The 26,543-nt window shown below is 39.3% G+C and overlaps 1 protein-coding gene across 2 annotated transcripts in view; it reads left to right on the top strand.

Annotated features, from left to right (window-relative positions):
* The window catches only part of CDH10 (cadherin 10), a 204,368-nt gene that overhangs the window by 138,526 nt on the left and 39,299 nt on the right, over positions 1-26,543 (top strand). For both annotated transcript variants that reach the window (XM_090049942.1, XM_090049943.1), the window contains 3 exons: positions 10,694-10,813; positions 11,223-11,390; positions 20,503-20,690. In XM_090049942.1, coding sequence (XP_089906068.1) covers positions 10,694-10,813; positions 11,223-11,390; positions 20,503-20,690 — 476 coding nt within the window. The remainder of the gene's footprint in view (positions 1-10,693; positions 10,814-11,222; positions 11,391-20,502; positions 20,691-26,543) is intronic.

The following is a 26,543-nucleotide window of genomic DNA, read 5'->3' as shown; positions in this document are numbered from 1 at the left end:
TTCCACAACTTACCTAGGGTGGAAACACCTGTCACATTTGTGCCATCATAAAATATTTATGAGAGCACAAAGGCCCAAATTGTGACAGTGACAATAGTATAAATTTATGCTGCTTTTGTTTTTCAGCAGACATATGTTTGCTTTATGGTGGGAAAGCATGGTCAGACTGGAGCTGTCCATGTTCTGAACCTGCCCCAGGACAGCACTCCCAGGGTTTCAGAAGCCCAATACTGTGGGACAATGAGCAATGTCTGTGTTACCCAATGACGTGGATAGATCAGCTGTGCTGGGACTCATCCTGATACAACTGATGCACTTCACTTGGCAATGTCTGTTTATAGTCTTAGGGTATGTCCAAACTCTGTAGGCTACCTTGGCTAACAGAACTAGGGAGATATCTGTGAGATACTTTATTGTCTTTTCAAGTCTCATTTTATTTAAATCTAGCTTGGCATTTCAATGCCCTTTAGACTGTTTTGCTGACCAGTCTGTCTTCCTTTTTAATTTGAAACATTTTACCAGGATTTAATTTACCATTTCCTTTCCTCTACCTCCAAATACAATGTTTCTCAAGCAAACCAGTCAAGTTTTTAACCATCAGAACTTTCCTGCATTGCACAAGTGAAGTTTTATTACCTATTGATCACCATTCTCTTTATGAGACTATCTATTAGCTATATCTCTGTATCTATCTATACCAATAGATATAAATATAGATATCTATAGATCGATAGATTGATAGATCGATAGATAGATATACAGCAGCCCATTAAATGTGTGAATGTGCAACAAGGAAAAAGGTGCAAGAAATAGCTGCTAAGTAAAACTGAAATAGTGAATTTAAGAACTGCTATAGTATGGCAGACCAATATCCTGCTCTGTCAGTGGCAAATATAACTGTATCTACTGAAATCTAAGGCAAAGTTTTTTCCCCAGTCAACATGACGGGGAACCCCCTTGTCTTAGACTTAAGCATAAGCAAGGGATGGGTCAACAGCTGTGGACCAGACCCCAGCTCCAAGCTCGGGATCAGAGTTGGAGCTGCAGCCACTACCACGTGCCCCAAGGAGCCTCTGCAAGGGGAAGGTAAGTGGCAGCAGGGAGCAAAAGCGGGTGTTTGCTCTCTGCCCCTGCTTACATTCCCCTTGAAGCTCTGGATCCTGCTGGGGCCTGCTTTGGCTGTGGTCAGGAAGCACAGAGTACATGCTGTCTCCAGGACCAGTCTGTCCACACAGCAGTGACAAAAGCTCTAGGTCCAGGGCTGAAGCTGCTGCTGCTGTTGCTGCCGTAACAGTAGGCTTAGCAGAATTACATTTTTATTTTTTTAAATAATTTTGATGGATAATATTGATGTTTATTTTTAATCATTTATTTAGATTTGTATCAATTTAAATTAAATTAACCATGTAAAGATCTGCCTTTGGGATAGAAGAAAAGAACAATGAAAAGGCCAAGAAAACATCACAACTTATATCCTTTCTAATTGGAGTCTTTCTCTCCACATACCAATCTCACTAGTAGGCTGCTTCGCCTCTTTTTACATTCTCTTCCCTGTTCTCTGCAGCTGAGTTGTCCCACTCAGGCATCAGGAACTCCCTCCCACTGCTTCACATACCCTCCTCCACAGGTCCTGTCCCCCAACCCTCCGAGCTGGGGGACTCCAATTCTCTTCTCCCCCCAGCATATATGGGGAAACCCCAGACTTACTTCACTCTCCTGCCTTCTCCCCCATCCTCATACGGCATGGGAGCTTACAGAGGGGAGCAGAGCTAGGGGACAGACACTGTAAACAGCAGCCTCTCTCTGCCAGTCAGCTCCAAAGGGAAGCTGAATCACACACCCTTCTCATCCAACAATGAATGCCTGTTGGATTGGGAGGGTTGGCCTAACTCATGTTTTCTGTGAAGCATCATGAGTTAGACTGTGAGTTGCATGTCTGTCAGCACCCATATTGCTCTCCACTAAGCAGTAGATGGTAGCTAGTGCATTTAGGAGATATTCTGTCTTGGACTGTGATACTAGATAAATGTGTCATAAGTTCTCCTGTCATCTTCTGTCTCTTGTTCATAACCTTAAGTCTTTTATTATCTTGTTCATTTTTCCTAAATCCTTCTGTAGGTGGAGATGAATGAGCTATCTTCAGGATCCTGCATTTGGGTAAATAGCCCAGTAAGGCAGCCTGCTGTCCTTGAGCTCATTGTATGGATTACTCTAAATATCTGATCCCTTTCTGTGTTATTTCCTTATTCTCTCCTCCCAGAAAACAAACAAAGAAACAAATCTCTCAGAATTTTCTTCCAGCTGTGTTCTTTCCCAGTGTTTCTTGCTTTCCTTTTCATTTTGTTGGGGTTTCTTTGAACAGCTCCAGTCTGCCCATGCTTTCCCACCATAAAAAGATATATATATAAGATATATATATAAAAAAAGATATATATAAATATATATATAGCCCATATCTTCAGGGCTTAGCAACTTTTTCTATGCATTGCTTAGTCTGTGATTTTCTCAGCATGTCTGATAGCTGTCATCCTTCCTCGTTGGTCTTCTATTCCTCTAATCTCTCCCACCCTTTTGGTTTATGGATATCAAGGCACTTCATACAAGTGTAGCCTCCCTCTGGGCTCACATCCGATCTACAGCTTGGGCATCCCACAGTTAGCCTGTCATCTTTACATACAGTTTTCCTTTTGTCTTTTCCTTCAGAAGTCCAGTAGAAAGTATTTATAGCTACAACTGCTCTGCTTGCTTTCCAGGTTCACTCCCTCATTAGTACTGTATGTCCCCTTTTCCCACTGCTAGATCCTCTCACTTCTACCATGGAAATAATTTATTGCTGTAGCACTCTCTTCTTATTTAAGTCAATTGTTGTGCTAACACTTTGGATGTTTTTCTTTTCTGACCTTTCTTCCTTTTCCTAATTTCCCAACAAAACCTCCCTGAATCTGCTGAGTTCATCTCAGAATGGCAGGTCTTAATGGCTTTTATACTTCATTACATCTTCACCTTTCTAAACAAATGCATTATCAGTTCACTCACTACATACCAAATTAAAATCTAGGATTAGCAGAAAAAAAGTATTATGAACCAATTATTGTTCTTGTTTTCTCCCTCAAGAGACTGATTTAGGAGACTCTGATCTCTAGTGCTTGTTTTTTTCCAGCTTCCTTTTGCTGATTTATAGGAAGGTCCATTTGCCTGGAGCTCATTTTTGATGTTAGTTTCCCGACACATGTTGTCCCTGAGTTTTTCTGCCTTATCTCCTCAAGTCGGAAACCGTAAACTATTCTTTCCCCTCATTTTCTCTAGAAGCAGCAGATAGATTTTGCTTATTTCAACATCCTATTTGTAGAGGCAGTTTAGTCTGAAGGGAAATGTGTAGTAAAAACCCATAACAAGGAGTTAAAAGGTAAGAGTCCTCACCTGAACTCTACTACAGATTTCCTGTATGATTTTGTTCTATTTCATTTTCCCTTGTGATACTTATTTAGATATGGTTCTACCTCATAAATATGTTAAGAAGTTTAAGTCATTAATATTTGTAAAGGTTTCCTTTAAGATGCTTATAGAAAAGGGACTTAAAGGGTAAAGTGTATTAATTGTTTGTATAACCTAAGCCAACCTTCAGGGATATTCAAGAATTTTAATTCCATTATTAGATCTGCTATAATGTGATAAATGCTTGTTTATTTCTAAATGCATAAGTTAGATACTGGGGGCTTGCTTCACTACTGTATAACTTCAGTTTATACCACCATATTATCAGGAAGAAGGCAGATGACTTGAGAATGCCACAGCAAAATCTCTACTCATAAAATTAGGGGTTATATCAGGGTGAAACTGAATTAATATAATAATCCTAAATTATGTGGTCTGTGCTGGTTTTCCAGTACATTACAACTGCTCTACACTATTCAAAAAGTAGCTGGAGTGTATTGAATTGATGATGCCTTATGCTACTATAGAATGAGAGACACAGCCCTACAGCCTAAGGGCCAACATCTTTGTTAGAAGCTATATCTGTATATCCACAGAGTAGAATTTAACTGTAAATCTACATGCTGTAAATGGATTTATATTTCCTTCTTCATAAGTTAAATATCCTGGCATTATAGTTTCATACTTTCATAGTTTGTAGAGTCGGAAGGGACCTGAGCATATCATCAAGTCCGAACTCCTGCCATGGCAGGAAAGAGTACTGGGGTCCAGTGACCCCAGCAAGGTGATTGTCGAGCCTTGTCTTAAAGACCCCCAGAGCAGGAGCCAGCACCACTTCGCTTGGAAGTTGGTTTCAGATTTTAGCTGCCCTGACAGTGAAGTAGCACCTCCTGATTTTAATCTGAATTTACCCTCTGCCAGCATGTGACTGTTATTTCTAGTCACTCCTGGTAGAGCTCGGGGGAACAGGAACTCTCCCACTGCCTGCTGGTCCCCTCTGACTAGTTTGTAACAGGCCACTAGATCTCCCCTCAGCCTTCTCTTATGAAGGCTGAACAGGTTCAGGTCCCATAGCCTGTCCTCGTAGGGCCTGCCCTGCTGTCCCCTGATCATGTGAGTGGCCCTCCTCTGGAGCCTCTCCATGTTGTCCACATCCCTTTTGAAGTGTGATGCCATACTCCAGCTGCGGCCTGACCAGTGCTGCACAGAGCAAAAGGATCACCTTCTTGGACCTGCTCGAGATGCATCTGTGGATGCATGACAAGGTGCAGTTGGCCTTCCTGACTGCATCCCCACACTGCTGGCCCATATTCATCTTGGCATCAATGATGACTCCAAGTTCCTTTTCTGCCTCTGCACTGATGAGAAGGGAGTTCCCCAACCTGTAGGTATGGTGCCGGTTCTTCCTCCCCAGGTGCATCACCTTGCAGTTGTCAGTGTTGATACACATTTTCATCAATTTTCCTTGGTGTAATCTCACATATTTGATTGATAGTCCTAATTTATGTCAATCTAAGTGAAAGTGAAATCAGAACATTTTTATTTCAGTAACTATATGTAGATAGTGAGGTATCTAAAATAATATAAAACACATGGGAACTTTACAAATGCAACCTATGCCTGGGAGTCCCATACCTGACACCATTTGAAAAAACAGAAAAATTAAGGGAAAACATTGTGCAAATCTGACAAATATGTTTGAGCATTTTTCAGCACACTATGGAATTATGTAACAAAAGAGAAGCAAAAGGGGTGCAGTTGTTTTCTGTGTTTTCAGAAAACCTTTTGATATTTTTTCATACAAAAGACTGAGCTACAAAGATTTGGTCTACATTGCATGGTACATGGGAGAGCTGTTGAAATGGGTTAAGAATTGGCTACCAAGTGAGAAGTAAATGGTTTCTTGAAAGATAACAATGTAATGCTGAAAGATAATGATATAGGTAGTGTTGTAAGGGTCAGTTAAGGCTTATTTTCCCATACTTTAAATGACCCAGCAAAGGGTTTTGTTTCAGCAATGGATACAGGTACAGGTGAAATAGAAAGGAAGCAGCTAATGCATTCAATGTGATTTGAATAAATTAGTTTTCTTGGTTGATTAGCTGCTCATGAAATTTAGCATAGCAAAATAGAAAGTAATGAGGCTTCAGTGATCAATCAGTTGAGTTGAGCTGATCAAATTATTTCTTGGGAATGCATTATCTGCCTAATTTAGTCCTTTTTGTTCATTTACAGTCATATTCCGTACTGCAGGTTAGACAGCTTCTGGACTCAGCATGGGTACATAGGGAGGGTACAAGGAGCTGTGTTTGTTTTTGTGTCCTCTTCCATTCAGTTCCTAGGCAAAGTCCTGACACACAAGTTAGTTCTAGTGCCTAAGATTGTGCATGTCTAAAAAATATATCAAGTTTCTAGCTTTGCCTATACTACAACAGCATCTGGTTGGGGACACAAAAAGGCAGCACTATCCAAAGAGATGGTTTAAGCATTCAAAAGAATAATTCTTTGCCAAACTCCTTCTGAAAAATGTAGTGCTGCACTGCCTGTAAGATAGTATTGTCCCTGACAGTACTCTCTTATGGTGGCATTAATTAGTTTACTGCAACCTAATAGCATTGTGCGTGTAGATGATGACCTTTTACTCTGCAGATAATTAGTCTGTTCTGCAGTTCAGCATGCATAGATGCAGCCATAGAGCTCGGCTCTGCTTCTGGTGACTTTAGTGTAAGGAAAAAGGCTATGCCACTACACTGGGGACACTTGCAACCATGTTCATTGCAAGTAAAAAGTAGAATAGTCTAAATAGTTTAATTGAAGCTTAGTATGGCATAGCTAAACAGGAAAAAAGTTGCTTTTAGTCTGTGCACCTTAACAAAAATAGGGGAGGGAGAACTTTTTTCAGGGAGGTCTATTCTTACATTTAGATCACAAGAAATATTCAAGAATAGTTGGATTTTAGGTTCACAAGAGACCATTAGAAAGGGGGGCTTAGGATTCCTCCCTTTTGCTCAGTCATTGAGCCCAATATCTTGATTATGATGACTGTTCTTGACTAAAGTTTATTTTCCAGGAAGAAATCCGGTCTTGATTTCTTTCTTTAATTTAATTTCATTTAATAATTTTATTGGCTTGCAAAATGCTGTTAACATCTAATAAGAAGTTATGAAGTTAAAACAATAAATGTCTATTATTTAAAAGCCTCTACATTTTAAAAAAGGTGGCAAAAAATGAAGAGGGAGCTTCCACTTTCTATTTATATTTCTTTAAAGTTACTCTGTAATCTAAACAGCTGTTAATTATAGGGAAGAACATAATAGCAATTCTTCATGTTTTAGCTAATTTCTTCTCATTTGCAAAAAAGCATTGTCAGTGAAAAGCCTTGAAGAGATATGTAGCATATCCATACAACCCTAAGAAAGAAAACATAGAAAGAAAAGCAGATGGTTTTACTCTCACATTACTCATATATCCATTAATTTAATTCTCCTATCAGCATATATATTACAAAGGAAAAAAAATCACCGTGTAGTAAAAAGAATTATTATTTAATATCTGGAGAGTCTTATTACCCTTCAAAATTCAATCAGCTAATACTCAGAGATCCAGTTCTACTAAATATTTAGAAAAATTCAACATTTTTTCCCAATTCTTCTTCCAAATTATCCTCCAGCGAAGACTCCAAAAAATATCTGTAAGTTCCTGCTTCAAGAGGGGAAATGGGCATTACCTTGGATGAGTTGGAAATTTAAAAATCTTTCTCTCCACTGAATAATATATTACACCATTATGACACATGCTCTCACCCTGTAAGTCCTTCTGTTGTGCATAGAAAGCTGTACAAAGTTGTGCTGAAACCTTCATGAGTGAGTGGCGATTTATAATGTAGACTAAGATCTTTGTGCTTATTGGTAGTATATGTTTGGCCTGCTTGTACATACACTTATTTTCAAATGCACAGGGCACTGCACTTGCAAATTAAAGAAGATAGTATATGTGCATAGAATGGGGGTGTATCTCAGGCATAAGGTGAGATCACTGTAATAAGTGGAAGAGTTAGCTATGCCTTTTCTGTGAGACTTATCCTTTGTTTCTATTTAATGCAGCAATCATATTAATACAGTAATTTGCACTCACATTTTCTCTGCCTTTCAGTATCACCTGACACAATTCACAATGTAAACTCTTCATGATGAACCATAAAAGCTACCATACCACAGTTTGGTGTCTTCAGTTTGGGTCATGCATAATGAAAGAGTCAGGCCATACTTTCTGACCTGACTTTCTGAAAATACTTTTTATTTCAGGGGAATAAAAAAAAATATCCCTTAATATGTACTGTAAAATAATTCTAGTGCCATAAAAACCTGTTTACATTGCAATGTTTGAATGCTGTCTGGCTATAATCAGCAAAGAATTTATGTATATGCTTAACTTATAGCAAGCTTGTTAGTCCCACTGACATTATGAGAACTATTCACATACATAAAATTAAGCACATGCTTAAATGTCTTGCTGTACTGAGATCAAAATTTATAGCACCTTACAGGATGTAGCACCAACTGAAGTAAAATGTAGTTGTCAGGCTCGTGTATCTGGCCAGGGCAATTTCAGTTAGAATCAATTGTTAAAACAGCAGGTAACAGGTTTTGGAATCTGTCATTACAGGTTTTAGTATCCTATAGGCTAAAAACGAATGTTGCATTTGTCCCAACTGTCTGTTTTTGTCCCAGAAGAGAAATGTCCCAAGACTGGTGGGAACACATATCGCCCTTCTAATTAGGGGCCACCAGCATGAGTGACATTTTGTCCCGTGATCAGCCACTTGAAAGTGCTCTGCAGCCATGCCCTTACAAAAGTACATGACTGCAGAGCTTTTTGAAAGGGCCCAGTCCCATGACAATCTGAACTGTCATGTAATGAGGGTTCAGATGAAGGTGCTCCAAAGCAGAGCACCTTCAAAACTCCATTTTCAGAATGGGAAGCATTGAAGAGAGTGGAGGGAGCTAATTCTGGGGGTTGCCCAGCCAGCACTGGAAGATGGGGCAGGTAGACTGCAGTCCCACAGAGGGAAGGGAGCTCCATTCCACCTGACCAACCTTTACAACTGGCTGAGCAATCCCCAGAATGAGCTCCCTCCACTCCCTTTCCCTCCTCGCATTCTGAAAACAGTGCCAGGGCTGGGAAGGGGGAGGGACAGGGCAAGGTGAGAGTGACTGCAGACTCACAGCCTCTCTAAACTTCACCTTGATCCTCCAACCCCCTGGGACCCAACAGTGAATGTCTGTTGGATCTGTAACTCATGGAGCTTACTGCAAAGTACCATAAGTTACAGCAGGAAGCTGCACTTCTGTCTGCGCCCAGGGTTGAATGAGTGGATCAATGCACTGCTGCTTTTCTGCCACTGATTCAATACAGCAATTCTGGGGATAACTGTTCAGATATACTTTGTGCTGTCTTGGGATAAACTGTTAGTACTTCTTATCCTGTAAAGCTTTTCTTGCAAAAAACAGACACGGACTTCTGAATTATTGCACTTTCTTCTGGGATAAAATGAGTTACCTCAGGACAAAAGTGATGTCTGTTTGTAGCCATAGTGAATAATAGTGAAATTATTGCATTCAGTGCAGAGAATAGAATTGGAAAAAGAGAAAAGTATGTGTGAGAAGAATTTCTGGTTTGTGAAAATGCTCATAATTGATTAAACAGGCACATATATTTTTTTTGTTTTTAATACTATCAACCAGAGAAGCAAAGGTATGTGTGTATACAGTTTATGAAGCTACTCCTCATCACTACAATGCCATTACAGTTGAATAGGACATAGAACCTGTCTTGATGCAAAAAAAAAAGATGTTTTTAAGGATATTGGGTAGATTATTGAACTGAAATTTTGAAATGTTCTTAAAGTTTAGAAGTTTTGCTGTAATTTAGATGATAATGATATTTTGTGTTTTAGGAAGAAAATCTATGTTTTATGTAACACTGGCTGTTTGGTTTTGTTTTCTTTCTCATTTTTCCCTTTAGAGTAGAGAAAGTGTACATAGTTAATGCTGTGTTTTTCCAAGGGCTATAAGTGAAGGTCTCATTAGACTATTCAATCATCTGTCCCTTTGATATTCCTGTATCTATAGTTTTACAACACATCCACATTATTGCACATAAAGATTTATGAGATGAGCTGACATGACTTACAAATTCTTTTCATATTTAAAATGAACCCTGAAAGAAGCAAAGAGAAGAGATAACAATGCCCGTTAGAAATAATAATAGTATAAAGGCAAATTTCTGCTGCTGTTGTGGTTTCACTTAATAAGCTCTAAATGTACATTTAAGTTTGCTAGGTCAGAAACTTAGAGCCAGATCCTAACATTAAAGGCATGTGTAGACAAAGTGGGGGTCCTAAATTGAAGCAGTGGGTTTTAAAAAACACCACGTAAATTTAGGGCTGATTAAACCCTGGTGTCGTACACACACACTGCTGACTTACCTGCCTTTCTGGCAGGGAGGGGAGGGCAAGCTGCCACTGGGCAGGGTGGTCCTTGACCTGCAGGACTGGGGCGTGGTGCTTCCCCCTGTGGCAGCTGTGTCCCCCATCCCCAGTGGCACCCTCTTGCGGGCACCCAGCTCAGGCAGTCCTGGGGAGCACCACAGCCATGGAGAGAAGAACCAGGCCCCTGCACAGTTCAGGCAGGCAGGCAGGCTCAGGTGGGGAGGGGGGCAGGGAGAGAGAGGGGGAGGGGAAAGATCAGGCTCACTGCTTTTCTTGGGCACAGCTGCTTTTCTGGGCTACTGCCAAGCTGCCTGCAGGGCTTCCTGCAGAGCCATGGAGCTGCACAGAGACTGGTGCTTCACTCCATGGCTATACGGTCAGCAAACTAAAACTCCTCGAAGGAGTTTTACTTTGCTGCACCCCAAGTCATTTAAGGTGTGTCATGCCACTGAATGTCCTACAGTGGCTGGAATTAATGCTCAATGCACTGCCGAGGCATGAAAACTCCGACACCATTAAAGTGGTGCGAAAGCATTTAGCCTGCTTTAAAGTGTCATGCACACATGCTTCTCATTTTGTCTACACATGGCCTAAGTGAATAAATATATTTTTGTAGTTGACTGCAAGCGTATAAGGAGATGAACAAACCAAAGTTTCAGTGAAGCAGGCATCGTTGTCCATCTCAGTGAGTTTTACTTGACTGAAAACTAGTGCTTTTGCTCCTCCTTCTGGTACCATGCAGAACTAAGCTGAATTTGGATACTTCAGGTACTTCTGTGGTGCAAGTCACAGCCACTGATGCCGATGACCCTTCGTATGGAAACAGTGCCAGAGTCATCTACAGTATACTTCAAGGACAGCCATATTTTTCAGTGGAGCCAGAAACAGGTTAGGAAAATAGATATTGCTTTTATTTAGACTTGGGGGTGGGTCTCTCCTCTTCTGGAAAAACCCAAGAATGCAGAGAAAATTTTTTTACAAAAAGTACAAGCACTGAAATACTGCAAGGTTTCTTATTTGCTGAAAAGTAATAGCTTAAAAATACTTGTAACAAGTAAATCATATGTATCTTATATTTTTGGTATAAATATTCATTTTTATAACTTTATATAAAATATATAGACTGTATTGATGAATATATATGAAGATACAAAGATCACTTTTCTAATAAATGCATATTCTGGGGATAACTGTTCAGATATACTTTTATATTTTACAGATCCATAGAAAAGTATGCATTGCATGGTACATGTCAAAAATGCAAAAATGGATAACACACTTTCATGTTTTCTTAAAGGCATTATCAGGACTGCTTTGCCAAACATGAACAGAGAAAACAGGGAACAGTACCAAGTAGTTATCCAGGCCAAGGACATGGGAGGCCAAATGGGAGGATTATCAGGGACCACCACAGTGAACATCACATTGACTGATGTCAACGACAATCCACCTCGATTCCCACAGAGTAAGTAATAGTCCTACACTATAAAAACCGCAGAATAACAGAGTTAAGCAATCACCATCTGGTTTAATTTAAAGTAAATCTAGATTATGGAGCATGCATGAACAAAAGGCTTATGTGCTGAGTTATTCACTATTATTAGAGTAGAAAATTAAATGTTATAGAACTCTTTTTTTCTGGAAATCAGTTACATAGTCCAATGTAGCAACAGAAAACCTATACTACTTTTCAGGATTATTTGGGGGGAGTGAGGCATGGTCATAAGAGCGTTAGAGTAATTCTTTTTTCCCTTTACCTATAGCTTAAATTGTTTTCTAACTGGAAAATAAAACGTAGTAATTTTAGTACTGTAAAAATACATATACTGTAGTTCTGCTTAAACATTTAATCATAAAGACCCCAACTTGGTATACACATTCCTTGATGGAAATTCCATCTGTACTTGTATAGATAAGACACCATAAAGGCTGAGATGCAAACAGCTTCCCAACATGAATGTAAATGAAATTTAACTTCACTGTTTTGGAAGCTTAAGCTTATCAAAGGACTTTATACTGCTTTTTAACCTTTTCTGATATGACTTCCAAGTCATAGCTTCATGCTAGAATACAAAATCATTATTAGCCTTTGTTTTTGTAATGGGAAATTTTAATATTCTTATTTAATATTCTTTTTTAATATTCTTTAAAATGTTAATAGTCTTATTTAATATTCTTTTAATATTTTGTAATGGGAAATTTGTTAAAGGTTAGTGCAGACTGAATCCTTATTCCATTAATGTTCTTTGTGATAGGTGAGCTTACATAGATAAATGTGATGTTATAGAAATGTATAGTACTTTTCTCATAGTTGAATCAGTTCAGTTACAAAGAGTTTCAAACTAGCATACAGGTTCAATTCTCTTCTCCCATCAGTGTTTTGCAAGCGCAACTCCATTGGCTTCAGTTAACTTATCCATGACTTTCACCCTTGTCCAGTGAAGGAGAATCAGGCTCAAGATATCCTATTTTATCTTGTTCAGTTTCATAGTAGCATTTCATGGTATCGTTGTTTTCTACTAACATTGCAGTCAATTTGTACCCATTTACACATGATAACCAAGTAATAGCCTATGAATCCAGTGTGTTTAAAATTAAAAACATGGTGAAGTATTTGTCTAAATACAAGTCTTGGTCATTTATGTGCAAACTTTTTTAATACAAATTTGTTGTAGGTGACAGCTATCCTTTACCTTAATTAAACAATAGTTTTACATAGATTCCACTAATTTGCCAGCATGCTAAATTATCCAGTTGCAAATCCAGTTGCAAATCTTATTCACTTCTGAATTTAAAGTGGCAAATAACCAGATAGCATTGACTGGGATTTTAAAAACAAGTTTTCTAATTTAGAGTTTAAACCAGCTATAACTGACAAAGATACTATGACACAATTTAAAAACTAAGCAACTGAAATGTGCTCTATAGATTCTACGTTCTGCTGCTTAGCAAAAAATATATGAAGGAGGATGCTATTAGTCAGACAAGTACAGGAAAGTTTCATAAAGAATGGCCTTGAGCTGATAAGTCTAGTTTAGTATTTTCTTATTAACTGACTACTTCTCATAATGAATTTTGTTTTGTTTGTATTTAAAGCATAAAAAAGCTGAACATGTGCCTTTGGATCTGAAGGCAGGAAGAAGAGATTTCAGGAGCAGTATATGGATTTTTCATATATGTTATAATCTTGGTATTGCAATTTATAAAAACCTTGCATCTATAAATTCTGAATAGATAAACCAAAGGCAGCTAATGCCCTCCCTAGCCTTTTGGGTAAAAGTTGCTGCTAGCTGGGTGTACCTACATGAGATGCTTTACTGAGCATTGGACTAATCTAATGCTTACTAAACCATCACCTCCTACACACGTGCAACAATTACTACACAGTATATTAGTCTAAGGTGCCATTTTAAGCTCCTATGGCTATACAGGTACTAGAAAAATGGTGTATTAACTAATGTGCTGCACCACACATGTAGACGTTGGTTGGGAGCAAACCGCTTCTGGTCAGACTAGGCAGCAGGGGGGCACAGGGGGCAGGGAGAGCTGTCTCAGTTTGGTGAGACACTGCTTGCCAGCCATGTGGAGATCAGGACTTGTCCTGATCTCCCGGTGGCTGGGAGAGCTGTTTTAGTTGCCTGCCAACCACGTGAAAATCAGGACCTATACCAATCTCCACATGGTTGGGAGGGCTCTCCTGGGTGCCAGGCAGCTGCCTGCTCATTTGGAACAATTCCCCTCCCCTCCCTCCCCCATCATCTGGAACTTGGGTCTAAGCCCCTGTTCATCTTGCTAGCCCAAGGCTGAGGGGCAGAGCAGGGCAGGAGCAGTCTTGGACTGGTCTGCTCCTATCATGTTCAGTTTGTTCTCAACTGGAGCGCATGTGCAGATATGTGCTGAGGAGGACTTCAGTGAGCCTGACCTTTCTGTGCAGAAAATGTACATATAATCGCCTTATACATTCCATCCTTTCTCTTTTTTACATTAGATTCTTTCAATTTGTTAACTTTGTAGGTACACACACATACACACACACACACACACACACAGAGGACTTTGTCTGTTGGAGGGAAGAATGAGTCCCACTGCTCTCAGCAGTCATGTGAACTACTGCAAGGAGCCATTTATGGGGCTATCTATACATAATGCACCAGGAGAAACTCTCACAGGCTGGCTTGAGCAGTTGCATTTAGGGTAGTGTATAACAGCAATTACAGACTAGGTTCTTCTATGCTTCTGTTGAAATTTCCTTCAGAAGGAATCAGACTATTGGTTCTGGGCATCTGGATGGATTATATAGAACTATTACTATTGGATTCCTCACACAGTACTTATCTGACTATTTAGTTTAATAATCATTTTATTGGCTTGAAGCTTGACCCATGTCCCAGAAGGCAAACTAGGCATTTTTCCCATGGAACTGGATAAAGCTCTTGATCTCTAGCAATTTTCTTCTGCATTACTCTGTTATTGGAAATTTGGCAGTGGCTTTCTTTTGCCTTTGTCTTCTTCCCAATTGCCTCCATATTTTGTGAGAGAGGAGTAAAACCAACCTGACAGATCTTGTTGAAAACTTGCCACGTTCTTGAAACTGCTGAAATGCCATTGATTTTTTTAAAACATCATTAAAAGCAATTTCAACCTTGCTAATAGTCATTAAAACAATCCCTGTCTTTATTACATGTTTTTGAGATTAATAAAATTGACAGTATCTAAGTAAAAAAAAAATAGCATCCTGAAGTCTGTCATATTAATGAAACATACTGACTTGTATCAGGTTTGTGAGATGGATATAGTTGTCAGATTTAGAAATTTATTAGATAAACATTTATTTTCTGAAACAAGTGGAGATAATTCTGATACAAACTGTGTAGTGTTTGCTGCAGATATTTCATGGAGCTGACTGCCATTAATAACAACAATCCTCAACTGCAGGCAAAGAATATTGGATGCATCAATCCTCTGTGCTCACCCAGTCCTAGACTATGCAAGAATTGGCCCAAACCCAACTTTTCTATTGCTATTATTGTAGAATAGCATTAGGAGCACTTGCATTAATATTGCTCGAGAGCCACAAGATACTAGATATGGCAAGTGTAAATTACCAATGTACAGAAATGCCCACACCATAGCTATGGCCCTTCCTCGGATGTAGGAAATGACAGCAGAAAAAACTGCTTTGGGTTCCATACCCCTGAGGTTCATGATGTTTAGGGCAGGTTCTTCAATGGCCTGCTAATGTGTGAGTGGGATCCTTTTGTGCCTCTAGAATAGCGTAGGTAACTCCATCATAGCCAAAAAATGAAGACAACCCAAAACAGTGCATTATGTCAAGCCTGTTATGATTTGGGAATGGGTGCGTCTGGGCATATCTACACATGATGCTACATCACCATAGCAATGCTCTACATAGCATCTGCAGGCAAAAACCATGATGCTGCAGATACGTCGCTGTAGTGACATGCTCCATCATTATAGTGTGTCGCTACGGCGACATAGTGCCTAAAAATAACCATCTACAGAGTGCACAATGCAGTATGGGTCATTACTGCGCTGTCTTTAGTACTTCTAAAAGAAAGTATTAAATGACAGAGCAGTAATAATGGTGCCATAGTAACGTGTAGATGTGCCCCTTGTAACAGTAAAGAGAATTAATTTATTCTAGGTTAGTTACATATAGAAGACATATTGGTTAGAGAACTATGAAAAATTAAATGGATAATTTTGTTTTTAAAAATAAATTATTTTGATAATTTATTTAAATCTTCCATGGCTTGCTCATATTTGATGCTTGTCCATTACAGTTAATTAGGCCAGCCAAAAAAAAAAATCTCTAATAAACTTATCAAATAAACTTGAAACATATTCTGTAGAGAACTGCTTTCAGAGGTATAGAAAATTCTACAATTAGAACTTCAGCTTGTTTGGTTCAGTTGTGATTTGGACATGACTGATGATGATACCATACAAAATTGCATTTCCAGCAACACGTTCTGCAAAAGCAGCCTTTTGTAGAACTTTCAGAGAAGCATAAACATTTTACAGATCACTGGTCATTTTTCATGAGAGCTCAAGCACAGTTTCTCAATGCTCCTCAGATGATTGGAAATATTAGTTTTGTACTTTTGCTGTACATAATTCTGATTACATTGAACTTATAAGTGTCATTAAACAATTCCACCTCTGGTCCCAGTATGATATTTACTTTCAAGAATATCCTATGCAAATTCAGTAATTTTAGCTGGATCTCTGTATCCACACCTGAACTTAGAAATCAATGAGTCCTGTAACTTTTAATGGGTTTGTTAATCCTAAATCCCTTAGGCTAAGTACAGAAAGCCCTTGGCAAAAGGGCTTCAAAAAGCCCTTGGCAAAAGTGCTCTAACTTTTTGTGTTTTACTTATACTCAAAGCAATATTAGTTAGAGAGGGAGCCAACTGAATAGACATTCACTGTTTGGTGGGGGCAGGGTCTCAGAGTCTGCCCACACTGGCCACTGAGGGTGTTCCCACATGCCTCCCAGGAGGTTTCCAGAGCAACCCCTCTCCCCAGACCTGTCCCCCTGTCAGTGATTGTTAGCGGTGATTGAGGGGAAATGAGGTGGGGAAACATAGACTCCTGCCATGAGGTCCCCCCCACAACTTGGTTACTGAGGTCTTGGCAGGACAGCCTGGGTCCATGTGGTGGCACTGTTGCAGTGACACAGTTCCCAGAGCCCTTCCCCAACAGCCCACTCATCCAAGTAGCAGTACACTGCAGGTGGGATGGGGCAATTGTCAGGAGAGAGACCCTGGACTTCTTCTCTTGCAGCACCGCCCCCTCACCCCAGCTGGGCTGTGCCATGCCATGGAACCAGGCAACTTCAGGGAGAGAAACCCCACTTCCCACATTCCCCCACACCAGGCTATGTGTGGGGCTGGGAACAGAGGCTGTCATTGACCCACCAGAAGGCAGGGTTGGCCCAACACTCGGGTAGAGCAAAAGAGCTAAATTAACCCTTAATCGGATCTGTCACAGATGTTCAACAAAGGACTATAACAAACAGCACTTTAGATTAGTACATATCCATCCAAGGTTAATTTAGAACAGGATCCACCATTTTGTAAAGCCCTTTGTGCATGCTTAAAGCGCATTAAGTGTAACCTCTGTACCTAGCCTTAGATACTTACGAGAACTACCTCCCTTCTTCTACAAAAGTAGCCATTATTTTTTCCTCATGGAATGTCCAAAAGCAGATAACTGATACCTTGAAATTGTTCAAAATTATTCATGGTACTTTTGGCTTACAAAATTCTAAGTGTCCTGAGAGACTGGGTCCAGATGAGCATGTCTGCCTTGCCACATACACGTGCAGATGTTCTCCATGCAGCAAGGGAGTGCTTCCTGTGCATGTGCTGCTCCACTTGTTTTTCTGGAAAAAAAAACAGGAGTGTCCTCACAGGCAGTTAAAAATGAGGCAACTGCTGGTAGGTATAAAAAACTGAATTTGTTTGGAAAGCCTGTGAAACTTATGCATCTTTCCCCTCATATCTTAAAACTCAAGATGTTTTTGGCTGAGTGTAGATACAGCAAACAGTATTTGGATAATGTTCAAGAAGCAAGAGCTTATCACTTTATGGTGAAAAACAAGTCCAAACAACTGTCTGTGGCAAGGATACAAAAATAGTTTCGTGTATTATCTATTTTGAGTACAATTATTAGTAGTATATGGTAGAGGAAACTTTTCATTTTTCTTTATATACATGCTATGACAGGATCCCTACAAATACATAGGTCATTATAGTGATTTGGGGAAGAGGGTTCAAAAGTATCTGTAGCTTATTAGTTCAAGATCCATTTTCAAAAAGCTGAACTCACGGGTCTTTTGAAACTGGGGCTTTGGCTTCTAAATCACTTCAGTATTTGTGAAAAGTTTACCATTGGAGCACATAACCATGAAGGAGTGCAAGGGAAAGTAAGGCAATTCCTTAATTTCGCTGGGCTGACTAATTGTGCCTGGGTCTGGAAATGCAGGAGTAAGCAGACATGACTTGTCTGGTATCTGCCTTTCTCCAAAGTAGATGGACCAGGGGAGAAGAGCACCTCATCTCTTCCCTTCTGATGTTACCACACTCCAAATAAATTGGATGTTGCAGCTGCAAAGAACCTATATAGGCTAAGACTGTGATTCTCAAGCAGTGTTCCACAGCCCCTAGCTTGCCTTGAGACGCTTTCAAGGGTGTTTCAAGGTGACATATAGTTTTAGCACTGTGTAGGGTATAAACATGAATACAAGATAAATTCTGAGATTTCAAATAGAAATCCAGTGTCAAAAATTCTGACATGTTGTGATGTTTCTGAGTTCTTTGCAACAGAAGAATTGTGCTATTATTTTTTTTCTGTAGTCAAAATTCAGTGAAAACTAAGAGCTGACATTTTCCAAGGGCTATTTTGAGTCAAAAAGTTTGAGAACAAGTAGTCTAAGGAAACATTTGAAATTGTTAAACTAAATATAATTAGACCATATAAATTTTCACTGTAAAAAACTTCAATAGTCTGTCTTAAACATGGACATATATGAAAAATGAGAATGAATGTTGCTATGGCACTCTTAAATCTTCCCTTTCATGTGTACTGTCTCGTGAAATATTTTAGGACATATGGTCTTTCATCATCGTCTCACACACCACTGAGTAAATATTTATTTTGTGAATGTGAGCAGAAACTATTTTCCCTCCATTTTTCAACCATTAACAGATTATGGAGAGATTATGTACTAATGTACCAAAGCATAAAGATTTAATGTTACAGAAAGGTAATGAAAATGTCAGTTTTAATATGAGCTAAATCATTCAACTGAAAACACCAAAGTGAAGTAGTGTCAAGAAAACCTCATGCTGATAAGGTAAACTTAAGTGTACTTTGGTAGCACTATACTGAGTTTACCACAGTAGATGTGGTAATGGTACATACCCCCTAACCCCAGAAAAAGAGAATTGTAAGCTAATTTAGGATTCTGTCCTCCATTAACACTTGATAGACTTTCACTATTCAGATATAATCTAAGCCTAATGTGTACTTTTATGAATGGCATTGGGCAAACAAGGTATAATAACTAGAATTGAGAAACTGCTTCTTAAAAATAAGAATGAACATGCAAGTCGGTCTTAATTTCAAAATGATTGAGAGGCTTTCCTTAATATGGATCTCCTCAACATGAGTCCTTCTCTTCCTCTGCAAGCCAATAGTGTGACCGTCCTTCTACTATTTTGTTAGGAAACAGGAGCAACCAGAAAATGATCTGACTAGGTCTTCCTGCAGATTTCATGGAAGGTTGTTAGTGGCTTCCCTAGTGGTTGCATGTACACATTCAGTAATCTGAAAGAATTCTCCCAGGCTTGGTCCCCTGGTAGAAAAACTTACCCAGAGCTGCATGTACAGACATTCAGTTACTGAGGCCCTGAAGAGTGGAGAACTTGTACAAGGTAGGGAGCCCTGTGCACACACCTCAGCATGCTCTGAAGGCTCCTTTAGTCCACCTGGTGACAGATGGCATCAGTGCACAAGACAGCTCTGTTTGGATGACCCAGACTGCTCATGATGAGCCTGTGTTTCCCTGCAACACAGTGTCGGGGTTGTGAAGGGGGCATGTCCTGCTCCTAGCTGGAGCCATAAAGTCCAGAAAGCAATACTTGGGGTGTGTCTATACAAGATGCTTACTGTGCAGTATCGTAATGACACTGAAAAATAGTGTGCTGTTCAAAAACTGTGATAATACGCTACTTCTCAGAGTTATTAAACTACTGCACAGTAAGCATCACAAAAATCATGTGCCAGTGCTGCAGCACAGTAACTGTAGTTACTGTGCATTCAGTTCTTCATTAAGTAAGCACTAAACTAAATGTGCAGTAACTACTGCACCATAATGAACATGTAGATGCACCCACTGTCTCCCTGAGGCAGAGGGCAGTGTGGTGCTGAAGAATTATTTTATCTCTGAGAGAAACCAGAGCATGTACATACATTTTCTGTCCCAAGTCCATGGAGTGATTTAACCTCAGTTGTTCTGGAGTTATTTTTTTTATGGAGTAGCCATTTTTACTCTGGAAGAAAAAGTCTGAACATCTGTACACTTGTGGTTTCTCCTGAGAGAGCAGTGGCTCTCCCAGGAGACATGTAAGAATCATCCACCTTTCAAGAGTTCACTATTTAAAATACAGAAGGCTTTTGTAAATTGATTATAGGAATTTTAAAAGAGGCCAATTATGTGTTTCAAAATGAAATGTCATGTTGTAATGATTCAATTTTTTCCCATTCAGGTTTTTTATTAATAATGTCCTGTCTAAGCTTAAACAAGAAGCAAGTGGCAGAGAATAAAAATGTGCTCTCCTGGGTCCTACTACTGTAATTTAAGCTTTACCTTCCTATAATTTTATGCCTCATTCACTGTTATCCTCTATATAAAGGAAAAAGGAGTCCTATAGAGAGATAAGATATGATAGTACATAATTAAGCACAGTATAACAAAGCACTAGTTATATGTATGTACAATAAATATTCTTGTACATCTATTGACTTGTTCTGTTTCTTCTCCACAGACACTATACATCTCCGCATTCCCGAATCTTCCCCAGTTGGCACTGCCATAGGCAGTGTAAAAGCCACTGATGCAGACATTGGGAAAAATGCTGAAGTGGAATACAGAATTATTGATGGTGATGGGACTGATATGTTTGATATCATGACACAGAAGGACACGCAGGAAGGCATCATAACTTTGCGAAAGGTGTGTGTCATCACTAATAATCAATGAATGGTTTTGTTGTTAATTGTAAAGGTTTCTATACAGCTATAACTGAGAGATTGTCTTGTTCTTCTGTGCTTAGGACAGGAACATTTTTTTTCTGGAGTATCACTAAGAGGAGGATAGAGTTTTAAAAACTTTATTTCCACTGAAATATAAATGGACAAATATGTTGCCACAAATCCTCTCCATGGTTTCTAATGCAGATTTGTTTAGCAGTCTACTAAAATGTTGGTTAAGTGCTAGAAATTGGTTAGAAGAAGACTACAGTTTTATACTATAGATAAAAAAATAGCGTCTAAAATAGTAATGTATAGTAATTCTTCAGTATTAACAGAAAATTTAGGACCATAGAGCAAAAAGCATCATGATCAGTAGCTGCCAGCTATGACTTGGTATCATGCAACTTTCATAGATAGATAGCAGCAATTTAGAACTAAGATTTTCTAAAAAAGGCTGAGGCAGTTGTCTGCCTAACTGTAGGAAGCGTGCTATGAATTTTGCAGTTTTTGTTCTGTGTTTTCTTGGAGAAAATGGCCATACCTGCCTCGTTCAGTCTAGTTTTATAATCATATTGTCTAAACTTTCCAGTCTGTCTCACTGAACACTTTTTCCTCTGAGATACCAGAACCATTATGAATCTTGTACTTGGGAACCCATAGTGGTTTCAGAGCACATAAAGTCATAATTGAGTTACAACTATTTTATTTTAGTGAAACTGGGACCTTTTTCCCTTTTACAAAAAAATAAGATATAAGATAGGATATCATAGTGAAATTATGCATCTTGTATTCAGAGATTATGAAACACTGCTCAATGTGCTTATTTTGTATTGGGAACAGACATAGCTTGTTTTAAAATAAATTATATGACAGAAGAGTTAATTTTTTCCACTTGTTTAGGAAGTGCTTATGACCCCATCCTATTTTCTCTAAATATGTCTGATTTACATAAGTATTCAGTGGGCACATCGACACGAGATGGTAACTGTGCAGTAGCTAAATAATACCGCACAGTTGCACATCACAGCACAGCTACTGCACAGTATTATTAGGCTACTGCATGGTAGCATCACTGAAAAGGCTTTGCCAGTGCTCCTGCACAGGAACTCTGGTTACTGCACAATTATTTAGTATTTGAGTATACAAGTACTAAATAAATGTGCAGTAACCACTGTGCAGTAGTGTTTTGTTTATAAGCGCCCAGTGAAGAGTCAATAGGAACAAACTGAAACCTACAGATTGCTTGTGAACAGTTGAATTTTCATTGGCTGTTAGTGTGTGAGTTTATTTCTATTCTTTGACTTGACAACTGGAACTTTGTAAGCAGAAGAATACAGTATGATGAAAACTATAATGGTTATTGGACAAAATACCCTTTTTTGGTATTTCATTGGACCACCTAAGGTGCAGTGGCCTCATATCCCTACTGATCTCACCATGGAATTTTTCAATTTTCCCATTGCTAGACCAGGCCTAAGGCTCTTATCAACTATTGGTACACTTCTACACTTTGGGAGTTTGACTGGTAGTGAGAATGTTCTTAACACCAAATCTTTGTCTAGTTTAGTAATCAGAAGAAAGAATTATAGAGGAGGGAAAAGAAGACTTTAAAACAACGTTCTGCAAATACCTGTTTTAGCTAGTCTTTTCAACTCCTGGTTAGTAAATTAGCTAGTACTAATTTCTTCCAATTGCCCCAAGCCATAGGCAGTTCTAGGATTTTGAAAAGGAGAGTGCAGATGGCACATCGTTATATATAACACAATGCATATTTTTCTTCAGTTAAAGAGAAACTTCACTAATATACTTTACTAACACACTAAGGGCCTAGTGCTACATTAGTCAATGTAAGATCAAAGCAAAATCAAATATAATTTTATTAGAACTTGCACTAATTTGCTAGGTTATATATTAAGTTTGAAAAACAAGAACTAGACAAAAATAGTCAAAATATAGTTTCCTGAGTCTTGTCATCATTGCAGTTAAATGTATATCTCTTACTCAGGTTCACAAAACGTTCTAATTTTCTTGAGCATCTTGACGGCTCCTTTAATACTTCAGTGTCCATCATTTCTACATGTGAGGTAGTATTACTGCATCTGAGTTAAGTTTAACATAGCATTAACCTAAAGATAAAATCAGTCTGGAGGGCTGTGAAAAAGGAGAAGCACATTACTAGGGATGACTAACAGACAGCAAAATTGCCCAAGAAAGGAGAACTTGGATAGCAGAATATCAAGACCATTAAAAAGGAGAGAGGGTCATTAACACTTTTGAAGTGAAGAGAGAGTAGCAGGCATCAGGTAAATTATAATGAATTATGAAGTCAATTGACTCTCTCAGTACTGCCTGAATAGAAATACCACTGCCCCTCACAGACAGTTAGTATGAAAGTGTGGGTGGAGCAGGAATCAAAAGGGGTGCAACTACACCACTGCACCCTCCCCACTGTCCAACACCTCTATATCATCTCATGACCCCAGTTGTTCTTTTCCTGTTTTCCCTACAGGCTGTTAAAGTGTGTCAATACAGACTTCAAGAAAACACTCCAATTTACAGATTTCATAAATTGTACAGAAGAGACCCAACCCTGTTACAGACAGATAATAATTTACCTTTCTGGACTAATAATTTTTAATATTAAAAAAATTCAAATTTGTCTTATTCAACCAGTTCCATCAAGCAATTTTGATATACTTTCTAATAATGGATTATAACTTCTTTGCAGGGCTGTAACTTACAATAGTTCTAGACCAGGGGTTGGCAACCCCCAGCATGTGTGCTGAGCATGGCACACAAGCCATTTTGCTCAGCATGCCACCACCAGTCTGAGCTCTAGGCAGCTACTGCCAGCCATGTTTGCAGCCTGCCCGCTACCTGCTGCAGCTCCTCAGAGATCAGGCTAGCTACAAACAGCTGTGTTGGGCTCTGGAGCCCAGTCATCAGCTCTGTGCTAGCAGTGAGGAAGAGGCCAGGGTTGCACTGCCTCAGGCCCCTCCCGCACCATCCTTTCCAAGGATGGAGCTGATTCTGGAGCCCGGCGCAGCTGTTTGCAGCCACCCAGCTGCAGCCAGCCCTGGCTCGGGGTAGCTGCTGCCAACCACAGAGGCTCGGCTGCTTGCAGCAGGGCTTGCAGCTGAGCCTGCCTGACTCCCACCTGCTCCGAGTCCAACCCTGGCCCAGCCCCTCCACTGGGATGAGGCTGGCACTGCCCCTTACTAGGAGTGCCTAATATTTGCAGGCTTACCTGTTCATGGTGGGTTAGTGGTTGGGCTGCTGGGTGGGCTTCAAGCCGGGGCCTCGGCCAGCTGCGCTGCAGTCCAAGGGCTGGGTCCCTGGGGAAGCAAAGGGGCTCCAGAAGGCCCAGGGCATTGTTGACTCAGATTTTGTTCAGTGGCCCAGCAGCCCAGTTCTGTGTGCCTGCGCATCTGGCTCTGTGTGTTTGTCTGCCTCTGTCTGGGTCTGTGTGTGCACACATGTATCTGGTTCTGGATGTGTTCTGGTTCTCTGTGTTTGTGCACATGTGGTTTTGTGTGTGTGTGCGTGTCTAGTTCTCTGTATGCATGTGTATGTGTCTGGTTCTCTCTCTCCTCTTTTTTCTTTCTTTCTCTTCTCTTTCTCCTACTTTTCTTTTTTTTCTGTCTCTCATTGCAACATGCTTAACAGAAAAGGAATATACAACAACAAAGGCAACATTTATGATTATTAAATATACTAATATGCAGTGCAACCTGCCATGTACCCCCCTGAGCCCTCCCATGTTGTTTTTCTGGCACCTGTTTTTCTGTTGTTTTTCTGGCACTCCGGCACCTTCTAAGGTAGACGTTGTGTTTTTTTGGCACTCGGGCCAGAAAAGGTTGCTTACCCCTGTTCTAGACCATTGTAATTTACATGGGTATCCAGAGAAGAGTTGACTAGTTCTTTTTAGGTAGTTTCCTGCAATAGGCACTAAAACGTGTTCATATTGAGAAAATGGCTAACATGGGATTAAAATGACTAAAACTGTGAACATACAATCGGTGTACTTGTGTGCCTGGATCTAAGGCACATTATACCAGTGCAAGTGGTATGTGTACACACCCAAGCAGCAGTTTTCCCACAGTATCATCCAACTGTTCAGTAAGTCATTGATTCTGTGCTGTTTGCTGTGGATCTTAAGCACATATGCTAAGAGTTTCCCTGAATAGATACTTAAAGATAAGTACTTACTGAATTGGTCCTAAAAGTATATGTGCAGTAGACTATATTACTTTGGGATTTGTATTAAGTCTTTGCTTTCAATTCCTAGTTTCAAACCCAGATTTTATCAGAGGCTGTAAACAATTACTATCATTTACCCATTTTTGCACTCCAGTCCAGGTTTTAACGGGCAGATTTTTGTGTTACATTTGGTACTTTCTTTAGCAATCCTGGTGATAAGAAATTGAGTATAGGCTTTAAGCCATAGGGCTCTGATATGCTGTAATTACCGTGCATTGGAGTGGACTTAATTAATTGAGTCTTCTGGAGCATGGCAATTACTACGCTCCAGGAGCCTCCTGCTTCTCATGTATTAGTGTCCCTGCACTTAAAAATGGCAGCGAGGGCACTTTATCTAAAGCTAATACACAAGACACTAATACACAAGATGCTCCAGGTACTTTAATTAGAGAAACTCTCAGAGCCACTGTACTTAAAGCGACCCCACCTCCACTCCCAGAGTGTGTGTATACATGCCCATAGTTACTGTCCCTTCTCTGAATTCACTTTGTAAGAAGGCTAGGGCTTTGTGGAGGCAAGTTTTCATCTATTATATTCACCTTTGCTCCTGATAAATAGAATATTTAACTCCTGAGGCTGTCAATCTGGCATCTTTCATGAGCAATAATTTAACCTTAAAAGTTTTAGAAGGAGAAAAAATGTAAATGTGCCTCTATCATACATTTTAGTAAGTGAAAAACACCAATTTGATATCTCTCTGTTATTCTGTATGAGCTAATGAAGTCTGTTCTGGTGTCAGGTAAATTTTTAGCCTGCTTATTTCCAAGATATTATTAATTACCTAACACATTTCACCTGTGACAGTCACAAAGAAATCAGGGGAAATGGTATTTCTTGTCTACCCAAAATGAATTCTAATTATAACCCTGAACCTTTCCTCTTTTCATTATAAAAAGGAACTTCTGACAAAGTGTCAAATATATTAGCAAAAAAATTTGTGATGGTAGATTCATGAAATTCAATGAAAATGAGCCAGATTAAGGTCTGATTTTTTCCTACTAAAGTTTTAAATCTTAAATTTTTCAGGAATATATTTTTTTCAAGATTAAAACTTATAGCTAAGACCAGTTAAATTTGTTTTGCTTAAAATTGGACTACTGTGTACACACATGCACATTCCTAAAGTATGTCATCATAATGCTGAAATGTGGTATCTAAGGCCTGCATCTGGAAATTCTACAGGCATTATTTTCATTTACCTCAGCAGGAGGTCCATATGTGGAATACTTGTTGGTTTAGATCCTATTTTTGTTACTAGTCAGAACAATTCTTCAAGCAGTTGTTATGCTTGTGAATTAAAGTATACAGTGAAAAAAAAGACTAGTTTGCAAAGGTTTCCCTTTTGAAAATGATTTTCAAAAATATATCAAGAAGCTCCATTTAGTTCTTGGTACTATTGGAATGCATTTATTGAAATAATAAAAGGTGAATATCATTGAAATCAATGGACACTGAAGTTACTAGAGGGACTGTGTTCCTCTTCTGTAGAGCTGTGGGAGATAACCATCAGGATATGAGCCTGAAAGATTCTGAGAGCTATGATTAACACACATTAACCCTAGGCTATATCAAC

The sequence above is a fragment of the Crocodylus siamensis genome, chromosome 5 (genome assembly GCF_052110815.1).
Source record: "Crocodylus siamensis isolate JL-2025a chromosome 5, ASM5211081v1, whole genome shotgun sequence".
NCBI lineage: Eukaryota > Metazoa > Chordata > Crocodylia > Crocodylidae > Crocodylus > Crocodylus siamensis.
Note: the sequence above shows the minus strand (reverse complement) of the source record. Positions and strands in the feature narration are given on the sequence as shown.